At 58.1% G+C, this 24644-nt stretch overlaps 1 protein-coding gene across 5 annotated transcripts in view; it reads left to right on the top strand.

Moving 5' to 3' along the window:
- Nucleotides 1-24644, top strand: part of ZNF710 (zinc finger protein 710) — a 68688-nt gene that overhangs the window by 41753 nt on the left and 2291 nt on the right. For 3 of the 5 annotated variants that reach the window (XM_027068077.2, XM_027068076.2, XM_053223547.1), the window contains exons 2-4: nt 14257-15745; nt 20329-20520; nt 21000-21174. In XM_027068077.2, the coding sequence (XP_026923878.1) occupies nt 14285-15745; nt 20329-20520; nt 21000-21174 (1828 nt within the window). In that variant the 5' untranslated portion in view covers nt 14257-14284. Of the gene's footprint in view, nt 1-9375; nt 9876-13666; nt 13691-14256; nt 15746-20328; nt 20521-20999; nt 21175-24644 lie in introns of those variants that run through there. The other 2 variants (XM_027068075.2, XM_053223546.1) reach the window with 2 other exon arrangements.

The raw sequence follows: 24644 nt of genomic DNA, 5'->3' as shown, positions 1-24644 counted from the left end.
ACCTCCTCTGAGTCTGTGGAACCGCCCCCCTCTGGGGACCTGGCCTCCAGGCCCCTCTCCTGGCTCTCCCTGTCCTCCAGGACTCCCCCCCACCTCTCCTCCAGCCCGTAGATGAGGCCCCCCGGGGCGCACCCCGTTAGCTCCCGGTACCGTAAGGACCCAGCAGCACCCAGCTGGGATGCCCGACCTGCCTTCCCTGCCAGTCTCTCGCCTGACTTCTTATCTCACAGCTGCACTGTGGGTTCCCTCCACCCGCCCTGTGCATGTGTTCCCCTCCGCCCGGGCCAGTCCGCGGGGTCCTCAAGTATGCACATGGGCTCCCACTCCTCTCATGGGTCCTGTCCCCCAACTCGCTGCGTGAAGGCGACTAAGGAGAGAACAGAGTTGCAAGTTGCTCCGGCTTGCCGCTGATTCCAGCCTGTGTGGACGGCGTGTGTGCCTGATGTCTGCACGCACACTGTCAGCCTAAGTGTTGGACCAGCTGTCCCTCCCCCCAGGAGATACAGGGAGGCATTACGTGAATGAGAGAGGCATTTTTTTTTTTTCCCTCCTCTCCTGGCATAAATCTGTTCTCGAGTCGGGCGTGTGGGTGACTGCAAAATAAATGTTGATTACGGCATGGGCATCAGCAGGCAGGCGTGCCAGGGGCTCTGCCGGGATGGAGTCCCTGGGGCGACTCACGCGGGTTGCTGTGAGAAAGAAGAGGAGGGCTCTGGGCCCAGGCCCCGCTCCTCCCCCATCCTCGCCCCTCCGCACCTTCTCTGCCCTCTGCTCTTCTCCCCTCCTCCATCCTGGGCCTCCCCAGCCCTACCCCCACCACCGCCGACCTTTGTGTACTGAGCACCAGGGATCAAGCTCACTGGGCTGGTGGGCTCAGTTAAACCTGCCGGGGAGATGGTTGTCGCAGATGAGGGGATAGGCACGCACGCAAACCAATGTGTTGGGATGCGGCCGGCTCTGTGGTCCACTCCCTGCGCGTCTGTGGCCGCCTCCTGAAGGGCCAGCTTACAAGGAAAAATGTTCCTGACCCCTTAGGTGGAAATGGAGAAAAAAAGCAAAGTAGCTCCGTCCCTTTTGTGGTGCCCCGCACGTTACTGCCTATTTCCTGTCTGCTGCTTTGCTCTGCTGTTTCGTAGTTCTTCGTCGTGTCTTTCTCACCAAACCGGGAGGTCCCTGAGAGTGGGGATCTTTGGGTCCCCCCAGCACCCGGCACTGGCCTGGCCCCAACAGAGTGGATGGGGATAGAAAGAATAAGAATGAGAGCTCCTAGAAACTGAGTCCTTCCTGTGCCCCAGCCGTGTTGTCAGATTCTATCTCCCTGATCTCCTTGACCTTAAAAGCACGACCATTTGAGTGAGACCCAAGAGCGGAAACCTAAACTCCAGCTTTCTTGGGCGTATCTGGGGACTTTGCACAGGTGGCTCAACTTCTCTGTGCCCGGGTTTCCTCCTCTGTAAAGCGGGTTCTGTTATCAGGATTCCATGCTTTCTATACACGATCTCATCCGGGACAAGCCTGACCTGAAGGAAGAACCTCGGTACGTGCTAGATCCTGTCCATACGCCTACTCCAGCTCACAAGGAATTGTCCCAGGCCATGCAGCTCATAAGTGGCAGAGACAGGGTTGCAAGCCAGACCTGCCGGACTGAGAGCCAGGTTCCTCACCTCTGTTTCTCTGCAGAGCCGAAACCTGTCCTTCCCTTCCTATGTCTTCCTCCTTAGGCCTTGCTCGTGGGGTTCCTGAGGTGCTAAGCCAGCCTCTGGGCGGAGAAGCTGAGTTGTGTCGCTGACACCTCTGTGACCAGGTCCTACCAGCTGCAGCCGATAGGGTAGGCCGCCGCCGGGACCTGCTCCCGCAGCTTGGTCCCAGGGCTTAGGGGACCGATACCAGGACTAATGCCCTGGCCCAGGAACTGGTCACAGCTCCCATAGATGCTCACAAGCCTGCGGGGCTCCCAAAGACCCAGGACCCCTTTTTCTCCATGTGACTCTTGTCTCACAGGGGAGTAATACCATTTTCCACCAGCCCGTCTATTCTGTCTGTCGCTTTGAGACGCTGGGGCCACAGTGATAATCGGCTTGCTTGTCATTTCTGTGGCAAATCTCTTTGTTTCTCCTGTCATTTCTGATCACTCCAGATTAAAGACAGAAATGTAGAAAGAAGGTCAGGGGGGCTGGGCCAGGGGGCGGCCTGACCTGCCCCTCCTGGGAACATGGGAAGAAGGGACGTTCAAAGGGGGAAAACATGATTATAATCCATTCAAAGCCCCCTTTACCTCTTACTGGCTGTGTGATTTGGACAAGTAACAGCCCTCCCGAGCGTCGGTTTGCCCATCTGTAAAGTGAAAATTAAAATGCCCATCTCCCTGGGCAGACCTGGTTACAAGAGTGGACACTTCCTTATCTCAGAGGCAATTTAAGATTATGGTGAAGAGTGAATCTTGACGAATGAATCCAGCATCCTGTTTGGAGGGGGAGGGCCTGGTACGTTGGGCATCCCCCCTGCCGTGTGCCGAGGGGGGCGGGGTGGTCCCTGGGCTGCACTGAGAAGGAATTCTGGACCTGGCTTATCCCGCACTCTAGGTCCTGCCCTTGCTTCATCCTGGGGGGGGGGGGGGGGGAAGAGGCCTCTGGCGTCTCCCCCAGCCCCCTGGAGTGCCTGCCCCCAGTGAGCCCTCACCTGGGCCCCTCACAGCTGTCCCCCCTGAGTTGTGCCTTTGCCTCCTCCCTTCCACGGGTGAGGCCAGAAAGGAGCCTGCGTGGTGGCAGGCAGGGGGCCCATTCTAGGATGTGTCTGCGTCTGTGTCTGCGTCTGGGGGCTACCTAAGAAAGAGAATGGTGGCTGGGACTGAATGGAGAGGCCAGGGCTGCTGGCGAAATGGGGTTTCTTTTCCCTCCTTTCTTCCTTCCTTTTTCTTTTTTCCTTTTTCTTAAGCAAGAGGTAAATAAACGTTGCCCTGAGATGACAAGAGAACATTGAAGGAGGTAAAAGCACGGCAAAAAGGGGGTGAGAGACCAGAGGCAAAGGACAGAGGGGCATTTGGACCTTACCCCGCGCTCAGGGGAGAGATGAAAGAGGAAAGAACGAGATGGGAGCTCGGGACCAAGTGGCAGAGCGGAGGATGAGGTTGCCACGGAAACAGGAGGAGGGGAGGGATGGAGGGAGAGGAAGACGGGATGGAGAAAGCTGAGGTCTCAGTGAGGGCGGGGCCTGGTGAGGAGGAAGGAAAGCCACGAGGGGCTCCCAGGGCTGAATTAGGCCCCGGAGGAGAAACTGAGGCTGGCAGGGGAAAAACACATGCCCCAGAAAGCTCATCCCTGCCCAGGGCTGGCCTGGGCCCTGGGGAGACCCAGTTGGAGTCGGCTGCACCCACCCTGCAGGGGCCTGCCTCTCTCCAAGCCTCAGTTTCCACAACTGTAAAACAGAAACGGTCCTCCCAACCCTAGAGGGCCACCTGGAAGCCTAGAAATTGTGTGTGACGAAGTTCAGGCCCAGTAAATGCCCGTTCCTTCAGCTGTGATTCTTCTCTTTGTTCGTTTGTTTTCCCCTGTTACGTGAAGCTGGTGATCTTTGGGTCCAGCGTAGTATAGTTGTTTGGAGGGCAACATGTGCTTTTTGCTTCAGGGATCGGAGGAAAGACATGGAGTCTTCCGGGAACAGGAGGCCAGCTGTCCCTTCCCCTGGGAACAGACGGTGGTCCTGAAGCTCAAGGAAGGAAGTCAAGGCTCAGGGGAGGAGGGTGGTTCCACCTGGGGCTCAGCAAGGGACCTCAATTTTTCTTTGCATTTGAATACGGGTGTTCTCAAAAGGACAACCTTTATTCTATATGTACACATACAGCAGATAATGGGAGTGCAGAGCGGGAAGGGGGGCGGGGGGGGGGTACAGAGAGAAGCTCCCTGCCCCACCTTTGTAGTCTGTCATCTAACTGGAGTTCCAGATAGTAAGCCAACAGCTGTATAAATCAGTATATCATTAAAAATTGTAATAAGGTCCAGGAAGAGAAAGGGAGAGTATTCAACATATAACTTCTTAGAAGTTGGGGCTGCAGACCTGATTGGGGACACGGAGGGAGTCAGGGAAGGCTTCCCAAGGAAGGTCTGCGAGCTGAAAGGTGAAAAATCGGGAAGAGCATTCCAGGCACGGGGAACAGCATGCGAAAAGGCGTGTTCAGCAAGTCTGTTAAAGAAGATGGAAAAAAGGCCGCGTGTCTGGAGGGTGATAAGTAAGGGGACTTGCCGGCTCGCTGTAAAGTTGCCACAGGGGCAGAGACCAATCATGCAAGTTCCTCTAAGCCCTTGGGTGAGGTGTTTGCTCTTGATTGTGGGAGCAGTGGAAATGCCTGGGGTTCTCGGCAAGGTGAGAAGCCAGGATTGTTTTAGCGTTGAAGGTCAAGAGGCAGCTGTGAGGCCGAACTCTTGAGAGCTCAGGACACTTCCTGCAGGCTGGTTGAATGGTGGGAATCCCTTGCTGCCCAGTGCCCACCCTCACCGCCACCAAACAATGGAAGGCAGACGCCCTGGAGGGGGAGCCTGAGCACGAGTGGCCACCATGTTTGATGTGGTGGGACAGAAATGTATCAGGAATCAGGGTCCGTTGTGGGGTGGGGGCTTGGGGCCCCAGTTCCCACATCTCTAAACGATGGCATTGGACAAGAGGGTCCACAAAGTTCCTTCCAGCCTTGCCAATGAAGATTCCAAAGCCAGCATTGAGGGTACACAGCCCAAGTGGCCGAGGCCAAGGGCCATCAGCAGAACCACTGTTCTGCTGTGGGAGAACCCATCTTTCCTGCTTTGTGGTAAAGAAACAGATGCATCTGGCCAGGGAGCCGGTGGGGTGTCAGCCAGGAGGACGCAAGGCCCACGGCTTCTGGGGGCCTGGTGACTTCAGATCAAAGACACCATATCATTCCCATACTGGCATCAAGGGGAAGCTTCCCTGTGTCCTGTGGACAGCTCTGCAGGCGGCCTGGCATTTGCCCCCATAATTTGTGCATCGGATGCCCGGTTAGTATTTAGGCTCATTTCTATAAGGATCAGAGACCCACCTGCCTTCCCTCAGGACAAAGGGGGTTGACTGTCGGCAGGCTAGAAGCAGGGGCTGGCCCCATCCAGCGACCAGGGCTCCCCGGGCCCTCCCGAAGGTGCCTCAGTCCATCTCTGACCAGGGCCTCGCTCCTCTGGAGGGGAGCCTCCTTTTCCTCCCCAGCCCCCACTCACCGTACCCCAGTCTTGCTCAGGATCTCTGCCCCCTCGTGTCCTGGCCTGACTCCATCTAATGGCATGTCTTCGTGAGTTCCTTGTACGTCTGCTCCTGTGGGTGAGGCTGTGAGGCTTGGTGCCTGGCCCTGTTTCCAGAAGAGGAACCTGTTTTGCCTAAGTCCATCTGGGGCACGGGAGGAGCAGGCCAAGGTGTGGGTCCAGCTCCTGTGTGAACTGCCTGTGTGGGGTGGCCCAGGCTGGGAGTGAAGCAGCTGCCCACAGGGGAGGGGGAGGAAGGAGCCCACGTGGGATGGTTTGTCACAGCTTCAGGAAGGTAGAATACTCTTTGTTTTAATTCCAGTACAGTTAACATACAGTGTTACGTTAGTTTCAGGTGCACGATACAGTGATTCAACACCTCCATACATCACCCGTGCCCATCACAAGTGCCCCCCTTAGTCCCCATCCCCTGTTTCCCCATCCCTCCCATCCCCCTCCCCTCTGGTGGCCCGCAGTGTGTTCTCTAGCGTGAAGTCTGTTTCTTGGTTTCTGTCTCTCTCTCTTTTTGTTTTTCCTTTGCCCCCTTTGTTGTGTTTCTTAAATTCTACATATAAGTAACGTAGGGTGGGCGCCTGGCTGGCTCAGTCAGAAGAGCCCGCGACATCTCTGGGTCATGAGTTCGAGCCCCACGTTGGGTGTAGCAATTATTAAAAATAAATAAATAGGGGCGCCTGGATGGCTCAGTCGGTTAAGCATCCGACTTCGGCCCAGGTCGTGATCTCGCGGTTCGTGGGTTCGAGCCCCGCGTCGGGCTCTGTGCTGACAGCTTGGAACCTGGAGCCTGCTTCTGATTCTGTGTCTCCCTCTCTCTCTGCCCCTCCCCAGCTCACACTGTATCTCTCTCTCTCTAAAAAAAAAGTAACAATAATAAATACATAAATAAATAAACAAACAAACAAACTTAAAAAAAAAAATAACTCCCCGGGCCCCATTCCCAGATACCCAAGGCCCAGGCACCGGCACTCTTTATCAAACGATGCCTTTGGACCCTGTGAAAGCAGGATGTTTGCCCTTGGGAGAGTTTGAGGCAGAGAGGTCACACAGATACAGTGGGCCCAAGGTTGTCCCTCTTGCCACAGGGGCTCCATCCCTTGTTTTCTTGAATTTAGGGGTCCCCGTGGCCTCCCTGGAGGAGGGGGCCTCACACAGTGGCCACTCTAGGGCAGCCAGGCCCTCCTCAGCCCTCAGCTTGTAAAGCAGAGGTGTGGCTCCCAAGGTGGGTGCGTCTGGGTGCCCCCAGGCGTGGGAGGCCAACCAGGGAAGGGCTTTCAGACCAGGCCTTGCTGCCACAGGTCTGTGGGAGGAACTGTCCTGCCTGTGAGGGTGTCCCAGGTAAGAATAACTCAGAGCTCCTGGGCCTGAACCCCTGGGGACTCTGAGCAAGGCCTCGTCTGTGCAGCCTGAAGGCCCCCCCCCCCGGTGGAAGAGGCAGGATTGTCCTGAGGTTGAGGCAGGTAAAGGGGCAGAGAAGAGCAAAGCGTCTGTGGAACTCTGGCAAGGATTTCACCCAGGTCCCACTCATTCCTTCATTCGTTCATTCCAGAGCCCTCAGTGACTGTGGGCTCTTTCCTCCCGGCCTGCCTACCCCAGTGTCTTTCTGTCAGCACTCTCCCCAACTGGGCCCACCATGTTCCCCCACCGTCACTGTCCTCTGGGTGGGCTGTCTGGTAGGGGAGATGATCATAAACATACAGTTATGAATCAGCGTGATCGTATAGACTTTTCCAGAGAAACAGAACCAGTAGGATGGAGATATATATATATATATATGCACAAAGAGAGAGAGGGATTTATTTTAAGGAATTGGCTCACCCAATTGTGGGGGCTGGCAAGTCCGAAATCTGCAGGGCAGACTGGCAAGCTGGAAACTTGGGCAGGATTTCCAGGATTCCGTCTTGAGGCAGAATTCCTTCTTCTCTGGGAAACCTCCGATGTTCTCGTAAGGCTTCAGCTGACCGGATGAGACCTGCCCCCATTAGGGAGGGCAGTCCGCTTTGCTTAAAGTAAACTGGTCGTAAGATGTTAATCATACCCACAGGATAGTTCCCTGCAACATCTAGATGGGTGTTTGACCAAACAGCGGGGCACCGCGGCCTGGCCAAATGTACAGTAAAATTAACCTGAGGGTCTCAGGCTGTGGAAGAGGCCCTCACCCTGCCCCACAGGCTGAGGAATGCTTCCCCGGAGGCAGTGCCTGCGATGAACCTTAAAGGATGAGGGGGTTTTCACTCAGTGCAGGGGAAGGGCAGGCCTGGCAGAGGGGTCAGCCTGTGCAAAAGCCCTGAGGTAGGAAACAGGTGTTTGTGCATATGCACACTGCAGAGGTACAGGAAGATTTAGTGGAGGGTCAGGCAGAGCCTGGCTGGGGACAGCACCGAGCACTCAGCTAAGGCACGAGGACTTTATCCCATAGGCCACATGGCTGAGGGTGGGCTTGGGGCCACAACCTGTCTTTGCCTTGCCCTCTCACTGTGTGACCTTGGACCAGTCCCTTCCCCGGGCCTCCCTTTCCTCATCTGTAAAAAGAAGTGGTCGGGCACGGTGTACGTGTGCTTTGTGGGTCGGTGGCACTGTGTTGGTGGCCCAGCCACTCTGACTCCTGGAGGCGGGCTCAGCAAATCTGTCCACGGAGAAAAGGGGAAGCTGAGACAAAGGGAGACTCACACACTTCCCCCTTGGCCGCCGCACCCCACCCCCGTCTGCTCCCTCGTTGCGGGCCTCCCGCTGCTGAGTCCAGTGAGGCCCGGGGCTGGCAGAAGTGAGACTGTGGCAAGGAGCCCCGAGGTTTGCACAAGACTCCAGCTCTGGCTTCTGCTTCCTCTTCCTTTCTGGGGACGTGAGCGGATTTACCTTTAAGTCTTCAGGGAGGGAGACGGCCGGGGAAATGGAGGGCGGTTTTGCCACAAGTTGAAGTCCATGAGTGCTTACACCTGGGACCGCCCTCTCTCCTCCCTGGAGAAGCCACCTGTCGCGCACACGCCAGGCTCAGCCTCTCTGGACCCAGGGTCCCAGACGCACAGAGAGCCCCAGCAGTACAGCTGGTGACGGGGGCAGAAAGAGGAGCCGGACGCCATGGGGTGGGAATGCCCGATGGAGGAGTGAGACCATCCTCTGTTCTCTACTGGCCCCCGAACTGGCTCCCCAGGGCCCCACCCCCAGGGCTGCACCCCCCCAACCCAGAGAGCCCGCCCAGGGCAGCTCCTTGCGGGCGGGAACTTCATTTTGCTGTCGACAGTATCCCTACAACCGAGACTGGTACCCATCACCTTGTGGGTCCCCAGTAGCTGTAGCTGGGTCAGTGGTTCCATGGCAGGACTGGAGACTTTGCCTCTGGGCCACCTGGTGATTCAAGGCCAACATGAAGGGGTCAGGGGCTAAACTCGCCCTCCCAGCAGAAGCCCGGAGCTCTGTGGAGCCCGGGTCAGGGCACAGGTCCTGACACCTACTAGACCCTCCACGGGCGGTCGGTCATCAAAGTGAACTGATCGTGGGTGCGTGGGGACATCCCAAGGCTGGGATGGCAGAAGGCCCAGGGTATTCCTAGGTCGGCAGTTGGATTTTGAGGCGATGTCCCGGTGGTAGAATTTAGTCCGAGAATAAGCCGGTGGTCACTTCCTTCACAGAGGCTTCTATCCCAGCAGCCCCAAGCCAGTCCAGGCCTCCCACATCTTCCACCCGAACTCTGCCCCACAGTCTGTGTTTTGGGGACCCTGGCCACCCCAAGTGCCCCAGCCCTCTCCTGCTCTCAGAGGGGAATGTGCACAGGGCGGGGGACTCCCTGACAGGAAAGGTGCTTTCAGAGCAGTGTGGGAAGAAATGCAGCGGTGATGCTGGGTGACGGGCAGGTAGGCCAAGGATGAACCCGTGCTCAAGGTTCCAACAAGCCACTTGTGCCCTTTTGACAGATGAGGAAACCGAGACCCTGTGTGGTCAGGTGACTTGCCCGGGGTCACACAGCAAGTCCCTCATTAATGCATTTGACAAGAGTGTCCGTGTTTATAGGGACCACTGTAGTATGCAGTAGGTGAAGGGACAGCAGGGACAGCGCTGGGGGGGGGGGGGGGCGCGGGTCCCTGTCTGGCTGGGGAAGGCCTCCTGCTGGGCCTCAGGGGTGTGGCTTGGGGCCCTCCCAAGGGGGCTGGCGCCCTGGGAAATAGGACTGCTCCTTCCCTCTCCTTCCTCTGCTTTTGTTTCTTGACCTCCACAGCCTCTCCCTCCCCTTTCCCCCCATTTCCTAGTCCCCCCTCCCCCTCTCTCCCTTCCCCTCCTTCCCTCTCTCCATCTCTCCCTCTCTCCCTCCCCTCTTCCCCTCTTCCCCTCTCCCCCTCTAAGTCTCCCTCTCTCACTCTTCCCTCCCCCTTTCTCTCCCCTCTCACCTCCTCGGCCTCCCCACTTCTGCTGTGGCCTCCCTTCCCCCCACTCCCAGCTCCAGGGTTTAAGCTATTCCCTCCCCTTGTTTCCCTGCCGGAGCCATGTCCTTTCTCTGCACCCTGGGGAACCAAGGGTACCCTGGCAGGAGGCTGAACTCCATCCTGCCCGGATGGATGCCCCTCTCCTCCTAGCAGGCTGTGGAGAGCCCGCGAAGGTCCCAGCTCCCCTCTCTCTTGGACACTGGTGAGCTTTTGTTCTGAGCCCCGGCACAAGTGGTGGGGCAAAGGCCTTGCCCTGAGAGGGGAGCGCCACCAGGGGGCTCCAGGCAGATGACACAAGGGGCCTGGGTTGGGGGAGGTGCCTGGCTCCCAGGTGGTGCGCACCTGGCAGGCTCTGCTCCCGCCCTGGGTAGCCTCAAGCTGGGGCCTAAACACAAGGGCCGGAGCCAGTGTGTGCGGAGGGGAGACCTAAAAGGTGGCCCAGGAGGAGGAGAAGTAGTGACACTGGGTTGCAGAGCCCCCGCCTGCCCAACGACCCGTTTCTCTGTGTGGCGGACGGAACACGCACGTGAAATGCAGGGGGATCAGATTCCGTCTGTCTCCTTTCTCGGGGCCTCTGTCTCCGCACACGGGGCCCCTGCGCAACCCGCACGCGCATGCGCAGGGTGGTATGTGTTCTGCTCAGGCAAGTGTCTGTCCCGTGTACATGGAAGGCAGGGTTTGGCCTGGCCAGGCGGGCACGGGGCTCGTGCGGACTCCAGGAGGAAGTGCGGTCGGGGTGCAGACCCGTAGGGGCCCCTGGCCGCCCTAGAGGGGACCCCGGAGCAGCCAGACAGGAATAGCCCCGAGGCTTCCCAGTCGCAGTTTGCCCAGGGCCCATGAGCACCTGCTGTCTCCCCGGGACCTGAGGACCCCAGGGCAGCACCTGGGAGCTGCGGCCGGGCCCACACCCCTGACGCCACCTGCCAGGGTGCACAGGCAAAGGAACTGAGCTGGGCGCGCCGGGCCCGGATGGGGCCGGGCTGGAAGGCCCACAGGCCTGCCCGCAGACCCAGCTGTGCCCCGACAGGATGCTAAGCATGTGACTTAGGCACAGGGTTCCTGGGCTGTGAAACGGAGTGCACGCGACCCCCACCCCCACTCCCCATAGGGCGGTTTTTCGGATTAAATGACTCACCTGGGACCTTCTGAGCGCTCAGCAAGCCAGACCTGTAGCCCTTTTGCCCACATTTGTGGCTCGTTGGCCCTTCTGCGTCCCGCCCCGCGTGGGCACAGACCCCTGAGCAGGTCCCTTTTACACCCAGGCATGGGCTCCTGTCACAGAAACCTGGAGTCCAGCCCCAAAGTCAAAACCGCCTGCCTGCTCCCCCAGGAAGGGGACGCCTGCCTGGTCGGGGGCTGGGGTGATCCTTAGGAGTGGCCCCTTTCAGTCTTAAAGGTCACTCCTAACAGGATGGTCACCTGTACGGTGACCTGCCCCTCGGGGGGGGGGGGGGGGGGGAACCACACCAGACCTGAGCTCCGGCTCCCCACGGCTCCTCTGCCACCAGAGTGAGGATTTCTTTGCTCCCGCTCCCCAGGTCCCTTGAGGTTGCCAGGAAGGGAGGGTGCCAGCTTTGGGGTTGAGGAGAGGAAGACAAAGAGAAAACTAACATTTTTTTTAAATTATTTTTTAAGTTTATTTATTCTGAGAGAGAGCATGTGAGCAAGTGCAGGCAGGGGAGGGGCAGAGAGAGCAGTAGGGAGAATCCCAAGCAGGCTCTATGCCATCAGCATGGAGCCCAACACAGGGCTCGAGCCCATGACTCTGGGTTCGCGACCTGAGCCGAAATCAAGAGTCAGACATTCAAGCGACTGAGCCGCCCGGGCGCCCCGAGGGAACGAACATTTGCACTGACGTCCTTACCCGTCCTTACCACCCCACGGCCAGGCACTGCGTCCCCTCCACAGAAATGAATCTGAGGCTCGGGACACTGTGGGATCTGCCCCAGCGAGAAAAGGGCAAAATGCGAATTTGAACTCCAAACCTAGCATAGGCTCCGTTGCTGGGGATGGGTTCCTCCCTCTGCTGGCCCTGACTTCAGGGCAGTCTAGAAAAAGTGCTGCGTTTGTGGTTCGCTCAAACCCACAACGGGGCGTGAAGGCTGTCACTTGAGCTGTGTCACACTGGCCACTGAGAGCAAAGGCAAGGATACTGCCCCACCGGGTGGCCCTAGGGGGCACAGTGGTCTCCTCTGAGGACTCCTTGAGGGCAGGACCCTGCCTCGCCTCCCTCGAATGTCTGAGCACAAGGCCCAACCCATAGCAGGGATTTAGCAAAGTTTTTGTCGCGCTGGAAAATGAATGAGTTCTTAGTTCCTAGAATGAATGAGTTCTTGTCCCAGAAACACCCCAACCTTGGCAGAATTTGGGGCCCTGGAATGGAGAAATCTCTAGGCTCTGTGGCCTTACCAGCAGGAAAATCTTCTTCCAGAGGTCTGGGCAAATAACGAAGTTAATTGTTTACATTTGGTGAGGGCTTTATAATTAACTAATCCCCCTTCACCGAGTTATGACCTGGGCCCTTGCAATCCTTCCTCGCAGGGGTAGGTGTTTCCATTCCCATTTTTTAGATGGGGAAACTGAGGTGCAGAGGTGACTTTGAAGTGACTCTCCTCAGAGTGACTCTTGTCACTTGTAAGTGACAGAGCTAGGACTTGGGGCCGAGCTGCCTGACCTCCATTTCCGTGCTCTTTCCAGCAGGGGAAGTGGGGGTGGGCTGAATCAGGTGTAGCCCCTCCAGCCTGTTCCAGGTGTTCCAGGTGGACCCTGAACCCCGTGTCAGGTTCTGTTCATCTGACCCCTTCCACGAGAGCCTTCCTTGAAGATTAATAGTTTAATCTGTAGTGTCTGTTTCAAGGAAGCTAAATTCCTGTCTGGGGTATTTTATTTTTAGCCCGCTTCAGGAAGGGGAAGCTGCACCGGCCTGTGGGGGGAGGGAGACACCAGGCTCGGAGCCGGCTTCCTGAGGAAAGGCCGCAGCCCGCGCCATGCGCCTGACCGTGACCCTGAGACCAGACCAGGCAAGGCAGGCGGGAGCCACCCCAGGAATGTCTTTCCCCTTCGCCTGGAGCAGGCGCTGAGCGGGGTGGGCGTTCTAACCGTGCCCTCCCACATCCGGGGCACACATCCTGGTCCCGGGGAGGCCCGGAGAGGGCGCCAGGGTGGGCGGGGAGGGCCGGGAAGTCCCAGGAACAGGTGGAATTTGAGGAAAGCCTGGGAGGCCGGCGGGAGGGGCTGGGTGCTCAGCACGGGTGCGGGTGCGAGAACCCTGTGCAAGGCCGGCTACTCCGCCCCTAGGAAGGCCAGTGCACCCGGGGTCTGGACCGGGCAGGTGGGTGCCTTGGCTTCTGTGAAAGAACCTGGTAGGTCAGAGAGCATGCCTGGGAACCTGGGAGCTGGCTCCTCAGACCTTCTCTCAAACATGTTAGCCATCACGAGGCCCTTCCTTCAAATCAGGTCTCACATGAGGTTCCAGTTGTACAAATCAGATAAAAGCTGTATTTAAAAAAAAAATTTTTTTTTAATGTCTATTTATTTTGGAGACAGAGGGCGAGTGGGGGGAGGAGCAGAGAGGGAGGGAAACACAGCATCTGAAACTGGCTCCAGGCTCTGGGCTGTCAGCACAGAACCCCATTTGGGGCTCAAACCCCTGAACCGCGAGATCATGACCTGACCCCAAGTCCAACGCTTAACCGGCGGAGCCACCCAGGCACCCCAAGAGCTGTATTTTTAATCGGCATACATTTGGATATCTGAATGTATTATACTTAGCTAATCCAGAACAGTAACCTGTTGTGACAGACACAGTCTTAGAGCATCAGGCTTGAAAGATCGACCTCGGCTCCTTATTTATTTTTCTTTCTTTCTTTATTCTTAACCAAAGCACCTCACTCGTATGGTCAAGCCATTACAAATGGTGACAGCTGTTTAACACCTCACCGTACAGTCTGAGGGTCTGTGCGAAATTAATTGCCTTGGCAACAAAGCCAGCGGAGCTACAGAATGTGTTGGAATGAGGTGTATATTACATGTAGGGAGATGGGTTTTCCAAAATTGATTTTTAAAATAGAGGGGGGCCCCTGGGTGGCTCAGTTAAGCGTCAGAATCTTGATAACCCTCAGGTCATGATCTCACCGTAGGTGGGATCCAGGCCCTCGCCTGCTTGGGATTCTCTCTCTCTTCTCTCTGCCCCTCCCCTTCTCTTGCTCTCTCCCAAGATAAATAAACTTTAAAGTAGAACTTTACTTTCTGCGATTTTGAATCCGATTTTTGAGCTGCTCTTGGAAAGACATTCTGGGGAACCTACTTTAAGAACCGCCGAGGCAATTCGACCCTCCTGTGGCAGGTGGGAAGACCGAGGCCAACAAGGGGGCAGGGCTTACCCAGGATCCCACAGGGAGATGGAGAAGATGGTCAGATATGCGGAGGGTGTCATTGCTCCCGGTAATTACAAGTGTGTCCTGTTCCCAGGGCAGGAGGAGGAAGATGTCAGGGACAGACACACCCCGGATCGGCCAAGGGCTCGCCGAATGCGTGTCTGCGTGTTGTGTGTGCGGCATTAACGTTCCCTTCTCTTCCCGCAGCGATGCCCTCCTAGCCAGCCGCCACGGGATGGAGGGCTTCATGGACTCAGGGACACAGACGGATGCCGTGGTGGTGCTGTCCTTGGCTCAGGCCGCCGTGCTGGGCCTGGTCTCGGAAAATGAGCTCTTTGGAGCCACCATAAGCGCCGAAGCCTTCTACCCGGACCTGGGGCCCGAGCTGTCCGGGACGGCCATTGGGGAGCCCGGGCCCCCGGGCCCCGACATCTACCAGCTGGCCTGCAACGGGCGGGCCCTGGAGGAGCCGGCGGAAGAGGAGGTGCTGGAGGTGGAGGCGGCCTTCGAGAAGCACACCCGGCGGAAGACGCGGCCGCCTGTGCGGCTGGTGCCCAAGGTCAAGTTCGAGAAGGTGGAGGAGGAGGAGGAGCAGGAGGTCTACGAGGTGTCTGTGCCTGGTGACGACAAGGACGCAGGCCCAGGGGAGGCCTCTGCCGAGGCGGCCAGTGGCGGCTGCGAGCCCCTGGTGCAGAGCAGCGCCGTCAAGATGATCGACCTCAGCGCCTTCAGCCGCAAGCCCCGGACGCTGCGGCACCTGCCCCGAGCCCCGAGGCCGGAGCTGGACGCGGCCCCCTACGACCCCCACTTCCCAGACCCGGCCCGGGACGGCTTCTCCGAAGCCGGCATGGCGCTGCCGGGGCCGGAGGCCCTGCCCGTGGAGTGTGGCTTCGAGCCGCCCCACCTGGCCCCCCTGAGCGACCCCGAGGCCCCCACCATGGAATCCCCGGAGCCCGTGAAGCCGGAGCAGGGCTTCGTGTGGCAGGAGGCGGGCGAGTTCGAGGCCGACTCGGCGGGCTCGACGGTGGAGCGCCACAAGAAGGCCCAGCTGGACCGGCTGGACATCAACGTGCAGATCGACGACTCCTACCTGGTGGAGGCGGGTGACCGCCAGAAGCGCTGGCAGTGCCGCATGTGCGAGAAGTCCTACACGTCCAAGTACAACCTGGTGACGCACATCCTGGGTCACAACGGCATCAAGCCGCACTCGTGCCCGCACTGCAGCAAGCTCTTCAAGCAGCCCAGCCACCTGCAGACGCACCTGCTGACGCACCAGGGCACCCGGCCCCACAAGTGCCAGGTGTGCCAGAAGGCCTTCACGCAGACCAGCCACCTCAAGCGCCACATGCTGCTGCACTCCGAGGTCAAGCCGTACAGCTGCCACTTCTGCGGCCGCGGCTTCGCCTACCCCAGCGAGCTCAAGGCCCACGAAGTGAAGCACGAGAGCGGCCGCTGCCACGTCTGCGTCGAGTGCGGCCTGGACTTCTCCACCCTGACCCAGCTCAAGCGCCACCTGGCCTCCCACCAGGGCCCCACCCTCTACCAGTGCCTCGAGTGCGACAAGTCCTTCCACTACCGCAGCCAGCTGCAGAACCACATGCTCAAGCACCAGAACGTGCGGCCCTTCGTGTGCACGGAGTGCGGCATGGAGTTCAGCCAGATCCACCACCTCAAGCAGCACTCCCTCACCCACAAGGTAGGGCCGGCCCGGCTGGCGCCTCCCCCCGGGGCCCCGCCCCCTGCCGCCCGGGCCCCGCCCCTCTCCCCAGGGCGCCTCCTCCCTCACCCCCTAGGGCCCCTCCCCCACCCTCCCAGGGCCCCGCCCCTCTCCCCCAGGGCGCCTCCTCCCTCACCCCCTAGGGCCCCTCCCCCACCCTCCCAGGGCCCCGCCCCTCTCCCCCAGGGCGCCTCCCCCTTTCCCCCTAGGGTCCCTCCTCCACCCTCCCAGGGCCCCGCCCCTCTCCCCCAGGGCGCCTCCCCCTTTCCCCCTAGGGCCCCTCCCCCACCCTCCCAGGGCCCCGCCCCTCTCCCCCAGGGCGCCTCCCCCTTTCCCCCTAGGGTCCCTCCTCCACCCTGCCAGGGCCCCGCCCCTCTCCCCCAGGGCGCCTCCCCCTTTCCCCCTAGGGCCCCTCCCCCACCCTCCCAGGGCCCCGCCCCTCTCCCCCAGGGCGCCTCCCCCCTTACCCTCCAGGACCCATCCCTCACCCTCCCAGGGCCCCGCCCCTCTCCCCCAGGGCGCCTCCTCCCTCACCCCCTAGGGCCCCTCCCCCACCCTCCCAGGGCCCCGCCCCTCTCCCCCAGGGCGCCTCCCCCTTTCCCCCTAGGGTCCCTCCTCCACCCTCCCAGGGCCCCGCCCCTCTCCCCCAGGGCGCCTCCCCCTTTCCCCCTAGGGTCCCTCCTCCACCCTCCCAGGGCCCCGCCCCTCTCCCCCAGGGCGCCTCCCCCTTTCCCCCTAGGGTCCCTCCTCCACCCTCCCAGGGCCCCGCCCCTCTCCCCCAGGGCGCCTCCCCCTTTCCCCCTAGGGTCCCTCCTCCACCCTCCCAGGGCCCCGCCCCTCTCCCCCAGGGCGCCTCCCCCTTTCCCCCTAGGGCCCCTCCCCCACCCTCCCAGGGCCCCGCCCCTCTCCCCCAGGGCGCCTCCCCCCTTACCCTCCAGGACCCATCCCTCACCCTCCCAGGGCCCCGCCCCTCTCCCCCAGGGCGCCTCCTCCCTCACCCCCTAGGGCCCCTCCCCCACCCTCCCAGGGCCCCGCCCCTCTCCCCCAGGGCGCCTCCCCCTTTCCCCCTAGGGTCCCTCCTCCACCCTCCCAGGGCCCCGCCCCTCTCCCCCAGGGCGCCTCCCCCCTTTCCCCCTAGGGTCCCTCCTCCACCCTCCCAGGGCCCCGCCCCTCTCCCCCAGGGCGCCTCCCCCCTTTCCCCCTAGGGTCCCTCCTCCACCCTCCCAAGGCCCCGTCCCTCTCACCCCCAGGGCGCCTACCCCCTTACCCTCCAGGACCCATCCCCTCCCTCGGAGCGCCCCTCCCCTCTCCTTCCCAGGTCCCCTCACCCCCCAGGGCCCTTCCAAGGGCCCTGCCCCAGATCTGAGGTCCCTCCTGTAGGTCTTCCACCCGGTGCTTACAAAATCGTGCTTGAGATCATCTAGGTGCTAATATAGATGGTACGCAGATGAACTTTTCTTATGTTTGTAGTTACGTGTTTATTTGGATGAGTATTAGAAAAAATACAATTGAAATTAGGGGGTTTTTTAATAGCAAAACTTACTTTGTAAAGTTTTGAGTGAGGGGCACCTGGGTGGCTCAGTCCGCTGAGCAGCCAGCTTTGGCTCGGGGCATGGTCTCATGGTTCACGGGTTGGAGCCCAGAATTGGGCTCTCTGCTGTCAGCATGGAGCCCGCTTCAGATCCTCTGTCCCTCTCTCTCTGCCCCTCCCCTGCTAATGCGCGCGCGCTCTCTCTCTCTCTCTCTCTCTCTCTCAAAAATAAACATTTTTGGGAGCGCCTGAGTGGCTCAGTCGGTTAAGCATCCACCTCTTGATTTTAGCTCAGGTCATGATCCCCGGGTTTGTGGAAAACCCCCCAGGGGTACTCTGTGCCCACAGCCTGGAGCCTGCTTCAGAGCCTCTGCCTCCCTCTCTCCGCCCCTCCCCCACTCTCACCTGCTCCCTCTCTCAAAAATAAATAGACGTTAAAAAAATTAAGATAAATAAACGTTTTTAAAAAATAAATAAAATAAAAATTTTTGAATGCAATATTTGAGGAACCCCTGCAGGCCCCGGGGAACACAGTTGGAGAATCACTGAAGCAGCCTGCCCTTCCTTCCTTCCTATTTTAGACTGGAGGGTCGAGGCCAGGAGGCCCCAAGGCAATGGACATGACAGAAATACAGAGGGTTTCCTTTCTTCTTGTAATTACAAAAGTGTATCAAAACCTGTGCCTTCCCTTTAGGAAAAGTTTAATTATCTTTTTCTTTCTTTCTTTCTTTCTTTCTTTCTTTCTTAGTTTATTTATTTTGAGAGCAACAGAGACAGCATGAGTGGGGGAGGGGCAGAGAGCAAGTGACACAGAATCCCAAGCAGGCTCCACTCTCAGCCAGAGCTGAGACCACCCCCACCCCTTCCCAGACCTGGCCCCAGAACCTAGCATCATGCTTCCTGAGCCGGAGGCTTGGCCCCCAGAGTGTGGCTTTGAGCCGCCCTACGTGGCCCCCCTGAGCGGGACTCAAACCCGTGAAACCGTGAGATCATAACCTGAGCTGAAACCAAGAGTCAGACGCTTAACCGACAGAGCCACCCAGGTGCCCCAAAATACATTTCGTTTGAAAAGAGAGCAGATGTAAGGGGAAATACTTGTTACGGAGAAGCCCAGTATGGCCAAACGAGGCAGAGCGGTTTGTGGGGCTAGAAGATGAAACACACCGTCCTGCTCCACTATGTCCCTTAGGCGTAACTTTGACCCATTGTCCCCTGCCGCCCTTCCCGTCCCTTCAGCCACTGCCCCCCCTCCCAGAGGTCCTTCTGTCCAGGCAGACGGAACGAGGCCTCTCGGGTCCCCCAGCCCCTCTCTGGCACTCAGGCTGCCCCATCGTTTCTACCCCAGATCCGACCAGCTTCACGCTTTGACGCTGAGTGTGCGCACAGCTCCCACCTTCCCTCGTGGCAGCCTTAGGGACACTCCAGGGCCAGCCTGTGTCCTCGCCTCTCCTGTGCACACGGCAGTGAGTGCGGGAGTGAGGGCCTGTCAGGCCTTCCCTGCCCCGGGAATGTTTTCTACCGGCGCAGAGATGATTTGTAGGTTTTATGGCAGCCGTTCCCCCCCAGCCAGCTGGCAGAGCTGTGGAAGTGTCGTGTTAAGGACTCTGAAGCTGAGTCTGAGCTCAGCCTTAAAAGCAGAGCAGGGGTGAGGGTGAGAGTGATACGCACTCGTGCCCCGTTCGTACCGTCTTTCTCCTCTACCGAAAACCCCCACAAGTCTGCAGAGCGTCCAAAGAGAGATAATACTGTGAAGCAAAACTGGAAACAAGAATCAAAGGCTAAGAAAATCGCACATAGCTCTGTCATGGGCGTGAATTTGCACAACGTGTGCAACATGCCCTTGGGCGGGAGGCGGCCCGGGGCAGGGCCCCCTGGTGGTCAGACACCTCTTCAGCGTGTCCAGCAAGCATACCCGCGATAGGACCTGTCCCCATCTGCTAAAAGAAAGAGACACAGGCACCGTTACATTATGATACGAAACTTCGTCCCAAATAAGCACTTGGGACAGCAGCTGTGACCACAGACATGTGTCTGTCCTACTGGGGATCTTCTAAGTTACTGACTCAGCAAAGAGATGAGCCCCCAGCTTTTGTCCTTTCCTCCCCGGACAATACATCAGACCCCCTGTGCCCACAGCACCCTGTCCCGCACTGGGGGTCACCTGCAGACCACGAAAGACCATGTGGACAGTCAAACCAGAGGGTTTTCCCCTGGAATTTTTGTCTCCTGGGGCCGAGCGTCCCAAACTCTTTCAGTGATGGGAATCACTTGGGGGACCTGCCGAGACTAAAAATTCCTGGCCCCACTGGATCGGGATCTCCAGGGAGGAATCTCCTGAGAGGCTGTATGGGTAACGAGAACTTCAGGTGGTTCTTATCACCAGGGAAGCTTGCAGAACTCTCGTGGGGTCAAGTGGATGGGCTCCAGAGGTTTGGGAACTCTTGTACTCAGATTCGAGTGTCATTTTTCCTGGAGCGTCATGCTTTTCATCATATTCTCAAAGGGGTCCGTGAACCAGAAAGACCACTGAAGGATGGGACTGAGGGGGAAGACGCATACACAGGCTCTTGACCTGAGGACAGTCCACCAGGCTACGGCTGCCTTCTTGGCCACAGGTCCCTGGCGCCTGGCGTGTGTGATGCTGGCTTGTAGCAGGTGCCCAGGGAATAGTTGCTGGATGAATGAATGAATGAATGAATGAATGAAATGAACGAATGAATGAATGAACACATTCGCCTTGGTGTGCTGGTGCAAACCTACAGGTACACCTGCCAAGGTGAGCGGGAGACAGCAGGTGTGTGGGCAGGAACCATGAGGCCCAGCCAGTCTCTGCCTATGACTGGAGGACTTCCTGGAGTAAGTGGCCCTGCCCCAACATTCCCCCACTTTAAACACATGGTCCCTGTTCAGAACACCCCCAGGAAGTCATTTCACTCAGACACTATGGTCCACACACACACACACACACTTCCAGAGGCTGTGCCCGTCGTGTGGCCCTGACCATCACCCCTTCCTCCCCACCCCCCGCCAGGGCGTGAAGGAGTTCAAGTGCGAGGTGTGCGGCCGGGAGTTCACCCTGCAGGCAAACATGAAGCGACACATGCTGATCCATACCAGCGTCCGGCCCTACCAGTGCCACATCTGCTTCAAGACCTTCGTGCAGAAGCAGACCCTCAAGACGCACATGATTGTACACTCGCCTGTGAAGCCATTCAAATGCAAGGTACCAGGCTCTCGGGGCCCCAAGGTGGGATGTCCCCACGGGCCGCCCAGAGTCAGCACGACGGCCGCAGCTGAGACCCACTCAGAGCTGGCCTGGCCAGCACGAGCAGGGGAGCCCGGCTTGGGGTGAAAATGCCAGGGTTCAGAGCCTACAAGCTGCTGCGGTTGTATTTTTTTCAAAGCTGGGGAGAGGGTGAAGGTCCCCGCACAGCCCCAGGGAAAGAGCCCAGGCGTGGGACTCTGTGTGGTCGGAGAGCCGGGCCCTGGGCTTCTGGTAACCCCAGCTGAGGGAGGGTGGTACAGCGACCAGCAAGGAGCAGCTTCCACTCTGTCTCACAGGCCCCTGGGGTCACAGGGGAAAAGGACAGAGTGAGTGCCGTGCATAGCGATGGGGACTCTGGCTGTGCCGGGGAGGCGGGAGCGGGCAGGGGGTTCGGGGACGGCGGGCTCCCCGAGGGCTCAGGAGTCGGTGTGTTCCAGGTGTGTGGGAAGTCCTTCAACCGCATGTACAACCTGCTGGGCCACATGCACCTGCACGCGGGCAGCAAGCCCTTCAAGTGCCCCTACTGCTCCAGCAAGTTTAACCTCAAGGGCAACCTGAGCCGGCACATGAAGGTCAAGCATGGTGTCATGGACATCGGCCTGGACAGCCAAGGTGGGTGGGCCACGCGCAGCGGACGGAGCGGGAGCAACGCTGTCACGGCACACTCAGGAGCCTCCTGGCCGGTTAGGGGCGTGGGGAGGCCGGCCAGGCCAGAGACCTCACTGGGATGCGCTCAGGTCTAGGGAGGAGGCACCCTGGAAGGTCGTCACGGTGATAATGATGGGATATTTATGTATTCTTCAGAGGACTTAAGTGGGCCCACATAAACAATAATAAATACAAATAAATAACCTTTTTTTTTTTATGTTTAATTTATTTTTGAGAGAGAGAAAGAGAAAGCATAGGAGGGACAGGGAGAGAGAGAGGGAGACACAGAATCCAAAGACAGCCTCCAGGCTCTGAGCTAGCTGTCAGCACAGAGCCCGACGCGGGGCTCGAACCCACGAACCGTGAGATCGTGACCTGAGCCGAAGTCGGACGCTTAACCGACTGAGTCACCCAGGCGCCCCAAAAATAATAAGTAATATTGATCGAGTGCTAACGGTGTGCCAGGCCTTTATTAACTCACATGGTCCTCACGGTGAGGTTGGCTCTGTTATTATCCCCATTTCTGAGATGCAGGGACTGGAGGACAGAGCAGTTAGGTAACTCATGCAAGATCACAACACACAGGAGGTGACAGACACTTTTATGTTGACGACTAGAAGATGACATTTAAAATAAATGGAAGGGGAAGAAATTAACAAAAGGGAAAATAGCCGCTGGAAAGATGAGGGAAGCCAAGTGAGGTCACAATTCCAGATGTACCACGGGAGGGTCAGTGGACATCCCTGGGGAGCTCTGAGCATCCCAGCAGCCAAGGCAAAGAGTGTAATGCGATCCATCACACTCCTGTAGTGCTTGCCAAAGAGGAGAACGTAGCCCACGTACTCAGGTAAGGGGCCTCACCCCTGCGCTGGGTGGAGGTTTCATAGGCTCTTTGTTGTCACATCCGTAAGGTTAGTGATAGCCTCTCCCCTCAACACTTGTCAGTAGTGGAAAACATTAGTCTCTCGGGCCTTAGTGAGGGGAGGAGGCACTTTAGACATTCTACCGGAAGCAAGAGATGATGGCGCTTCAGGGAGGTTCCTTGTACAGTCAGGAGCTATCTGACTCTCTGGTGCACCTTCTGAGACAAGGTAGCCGGGAACATGCCTGGACAAGAAGGGGTGAGTTGACTTGCCCGGACTTAACTCACGAGCAGTCCGTCAGATGCTGGGGGGTGCCTGCAATAATCCCGATTCGGTTTTGCAGCAGCTAACCAGGGAGTGGCCTGGGTTTTCTGGCAGAAACAGGCGTCCTCAGTTTTCTGTTCTTGGGGGCAAGGATGAAACCCTGTTGGCTGCAGACCGGTGCCCTCTGTAGCCCCCTTCCTACGCAAAGTGTGGCACGAGAACCAACAATACGGGTCTCGCTAGAACTGCGGACTCAGCCCTACCCCAGATCTGCTGAGTCAGAATCTGCATTTCCAAAAAGATCTCAGGGCGGTTTGTTTGCACGGTGGGGTTTCAGAAGCAAGGAGCTAGGGTGGTGGCTTCAGACATTAGTATCCACTGGAAACGCTTGGAAGCTTGTTAAAACACCTGGCTGGGCTCCACCCCCAGCGTGTCTGCATCTGTACGTCTGGGTCATGCTGCAGAATTTGCATTTCCAGCAAGTTCTCAGGGGATACCGAGGCTGCTGATCAGGGACCTCCCTTGGAGAACCTTCGATCTGGACTCTAAAAGGACTGGCACTCAAACTTGGCTGCACATTGGAAGCACCCGGGGAATTTTTTATATGCTGATGCCGGAGTCGCAACCCCAGAGATTCAGATGTATATGATCTGGCATAAGGCCTAGAATCGGCACTTTATAGGCTGGGGTTTTTTTAATTTTTATTTATTTATGAGAGAGAGAGCACAAGCAAGGGAGAGGCAGAGAGAATCTGAAGGAGGCTCCGGGCTCCGAGATGTCTGCACAGAGCCCGATGCGGGGCTCGAACTGACCAACTGTGAGATCATGAACCTGAGCCAAAGTCAGACGCTCAATCGACTGAGCCACCCAGATGTGCCAGCACTTTAAAGCACTTGAGATAATTCTCTGTGCGGTAGAGTTTGAGAGCCCCTGCCCCCCCGCAGACCTGCCATGCATCTAACCTACCGGGAGGGAGCAGAGAAGAACTCTTCCCGTTGGAAACAGGTCTCTGCACACCTTGACCCCAGGGGGTGGTGAAGGCACAGGCTCTGTCCCGTGAGGTCAGTCACCAGGAATGTGCAGGACGGCTTTCTTGCTGGCTGCACCAGGGAGTAAGGTGATTGACACTGGAATGGCTGGGACCCAAGCCAGCCTGCCTCTCGCGTGTAACCTTGATCTGAGAAGCTCAGGCTTGACAGTCAGGAAGACTCACAGTGTGTCAGATGCTCTGGGTGCACGTACACACACGCACACTCAGGCTGGCCTTCTTCAGAGCTGGCTGATTCGGCCCCATAATAATGACACGGGGCGGGGAGGCTCCCTCCGTCTGTTTGAGGCATTAGCTGTGATTTTCCTCATGGTCACAAGATGGCTGCCAACAGTCATCAGGGCAGTGTGCTTCCTTGTGCACAACCAGTGGGGAGAGTAAGAGCCTCTTCCCTTTTGCTCTAGGAAACCAGTGAGAATTGGGTGACTTCAGAGATTTCACACACAGGCCTTTCCTCGTGATTCACTGGCCTGAATTCATTCCTGAACCGCTCGTCGGTAAGGGGTGAGGTTACCCTCACACCATTGGTTCTCCACTGGGGGTGAGTCTGCCGACGTTTGGCTGAGTCTGGAGACATTTTTGATTGTTGTACCTGGGGTACCCAGGCGCCCCTCCCTCCTGCCATTTGAGGCAGAGCAGAACAGTGGATCAAAACAACAGTGCTTTCGGGGCACCTGGATGGCTCAGTCGGTTAAGCGTCTGACTCCAGCTCAGGTCATGATCTCACGGTTTGTGAGTTCGAGCCCCGCGTCGGGCTCTGTGCCGACAGCTTGGAGCCTGGAGCCTGCCTCGGATTCTGCGTCTCCCTCTGTCTCTGCCCCTCCCCCACTCGCACTCTGTCTCTCTCGCTCACTCAAAAATAAACAAACAAAATTAAAACAACAGTGCTTTTGCTGGGTGCCCTTTGGCAAGTTGATTAACCTCTCTGAACTTCCTTTTGACCTCCTACACGGGGTTGCTGGGAGTATTCGTGAGAAGTACCACGCGTGCAGTTCGTGCTTAGCGAGTGGTGTTGCAGAAACATGACAGAGAGCAGCAGGCTTGCATGTGGCCAAGAGATCCTGCAGAGGACCCCTAGGAGGGGCAAGAGAGGCATGACAAAGAAAAGTTCAAGGCCAGCCCTGCACCCACCCACACAACTTTAGGGCTCAGGTCTGGTGACCCAGGTGAGAAGCCACAGGGAGCCTGGGGGCCTCTCCGTGCAGGAAGGGAGGCAGCTGAGAATCCTCTGGAAGCAAGGACTAGGAAATCCCGTAGGA

This window comes from Acinonyx jubatus, chromosome B3, assembly GCF_027475565.1.
Source record: "Acinonyx jubatus isolate Ajub_Pintada_27869175 chromosome B3, VMU_Ajub_asm_v1.0, whole genome shotgun sequence".
Classification (NCBI taxonomy): domain Eukaryota; kingdom Metazoa; phylum Chordata; class Mammalia; order Carnivora; family Felidae; genus Acinonyx; species Acinonyx jubatus.
This window is presented reverse-complemented; position numbering and strand designations above follow the sequence as displayed.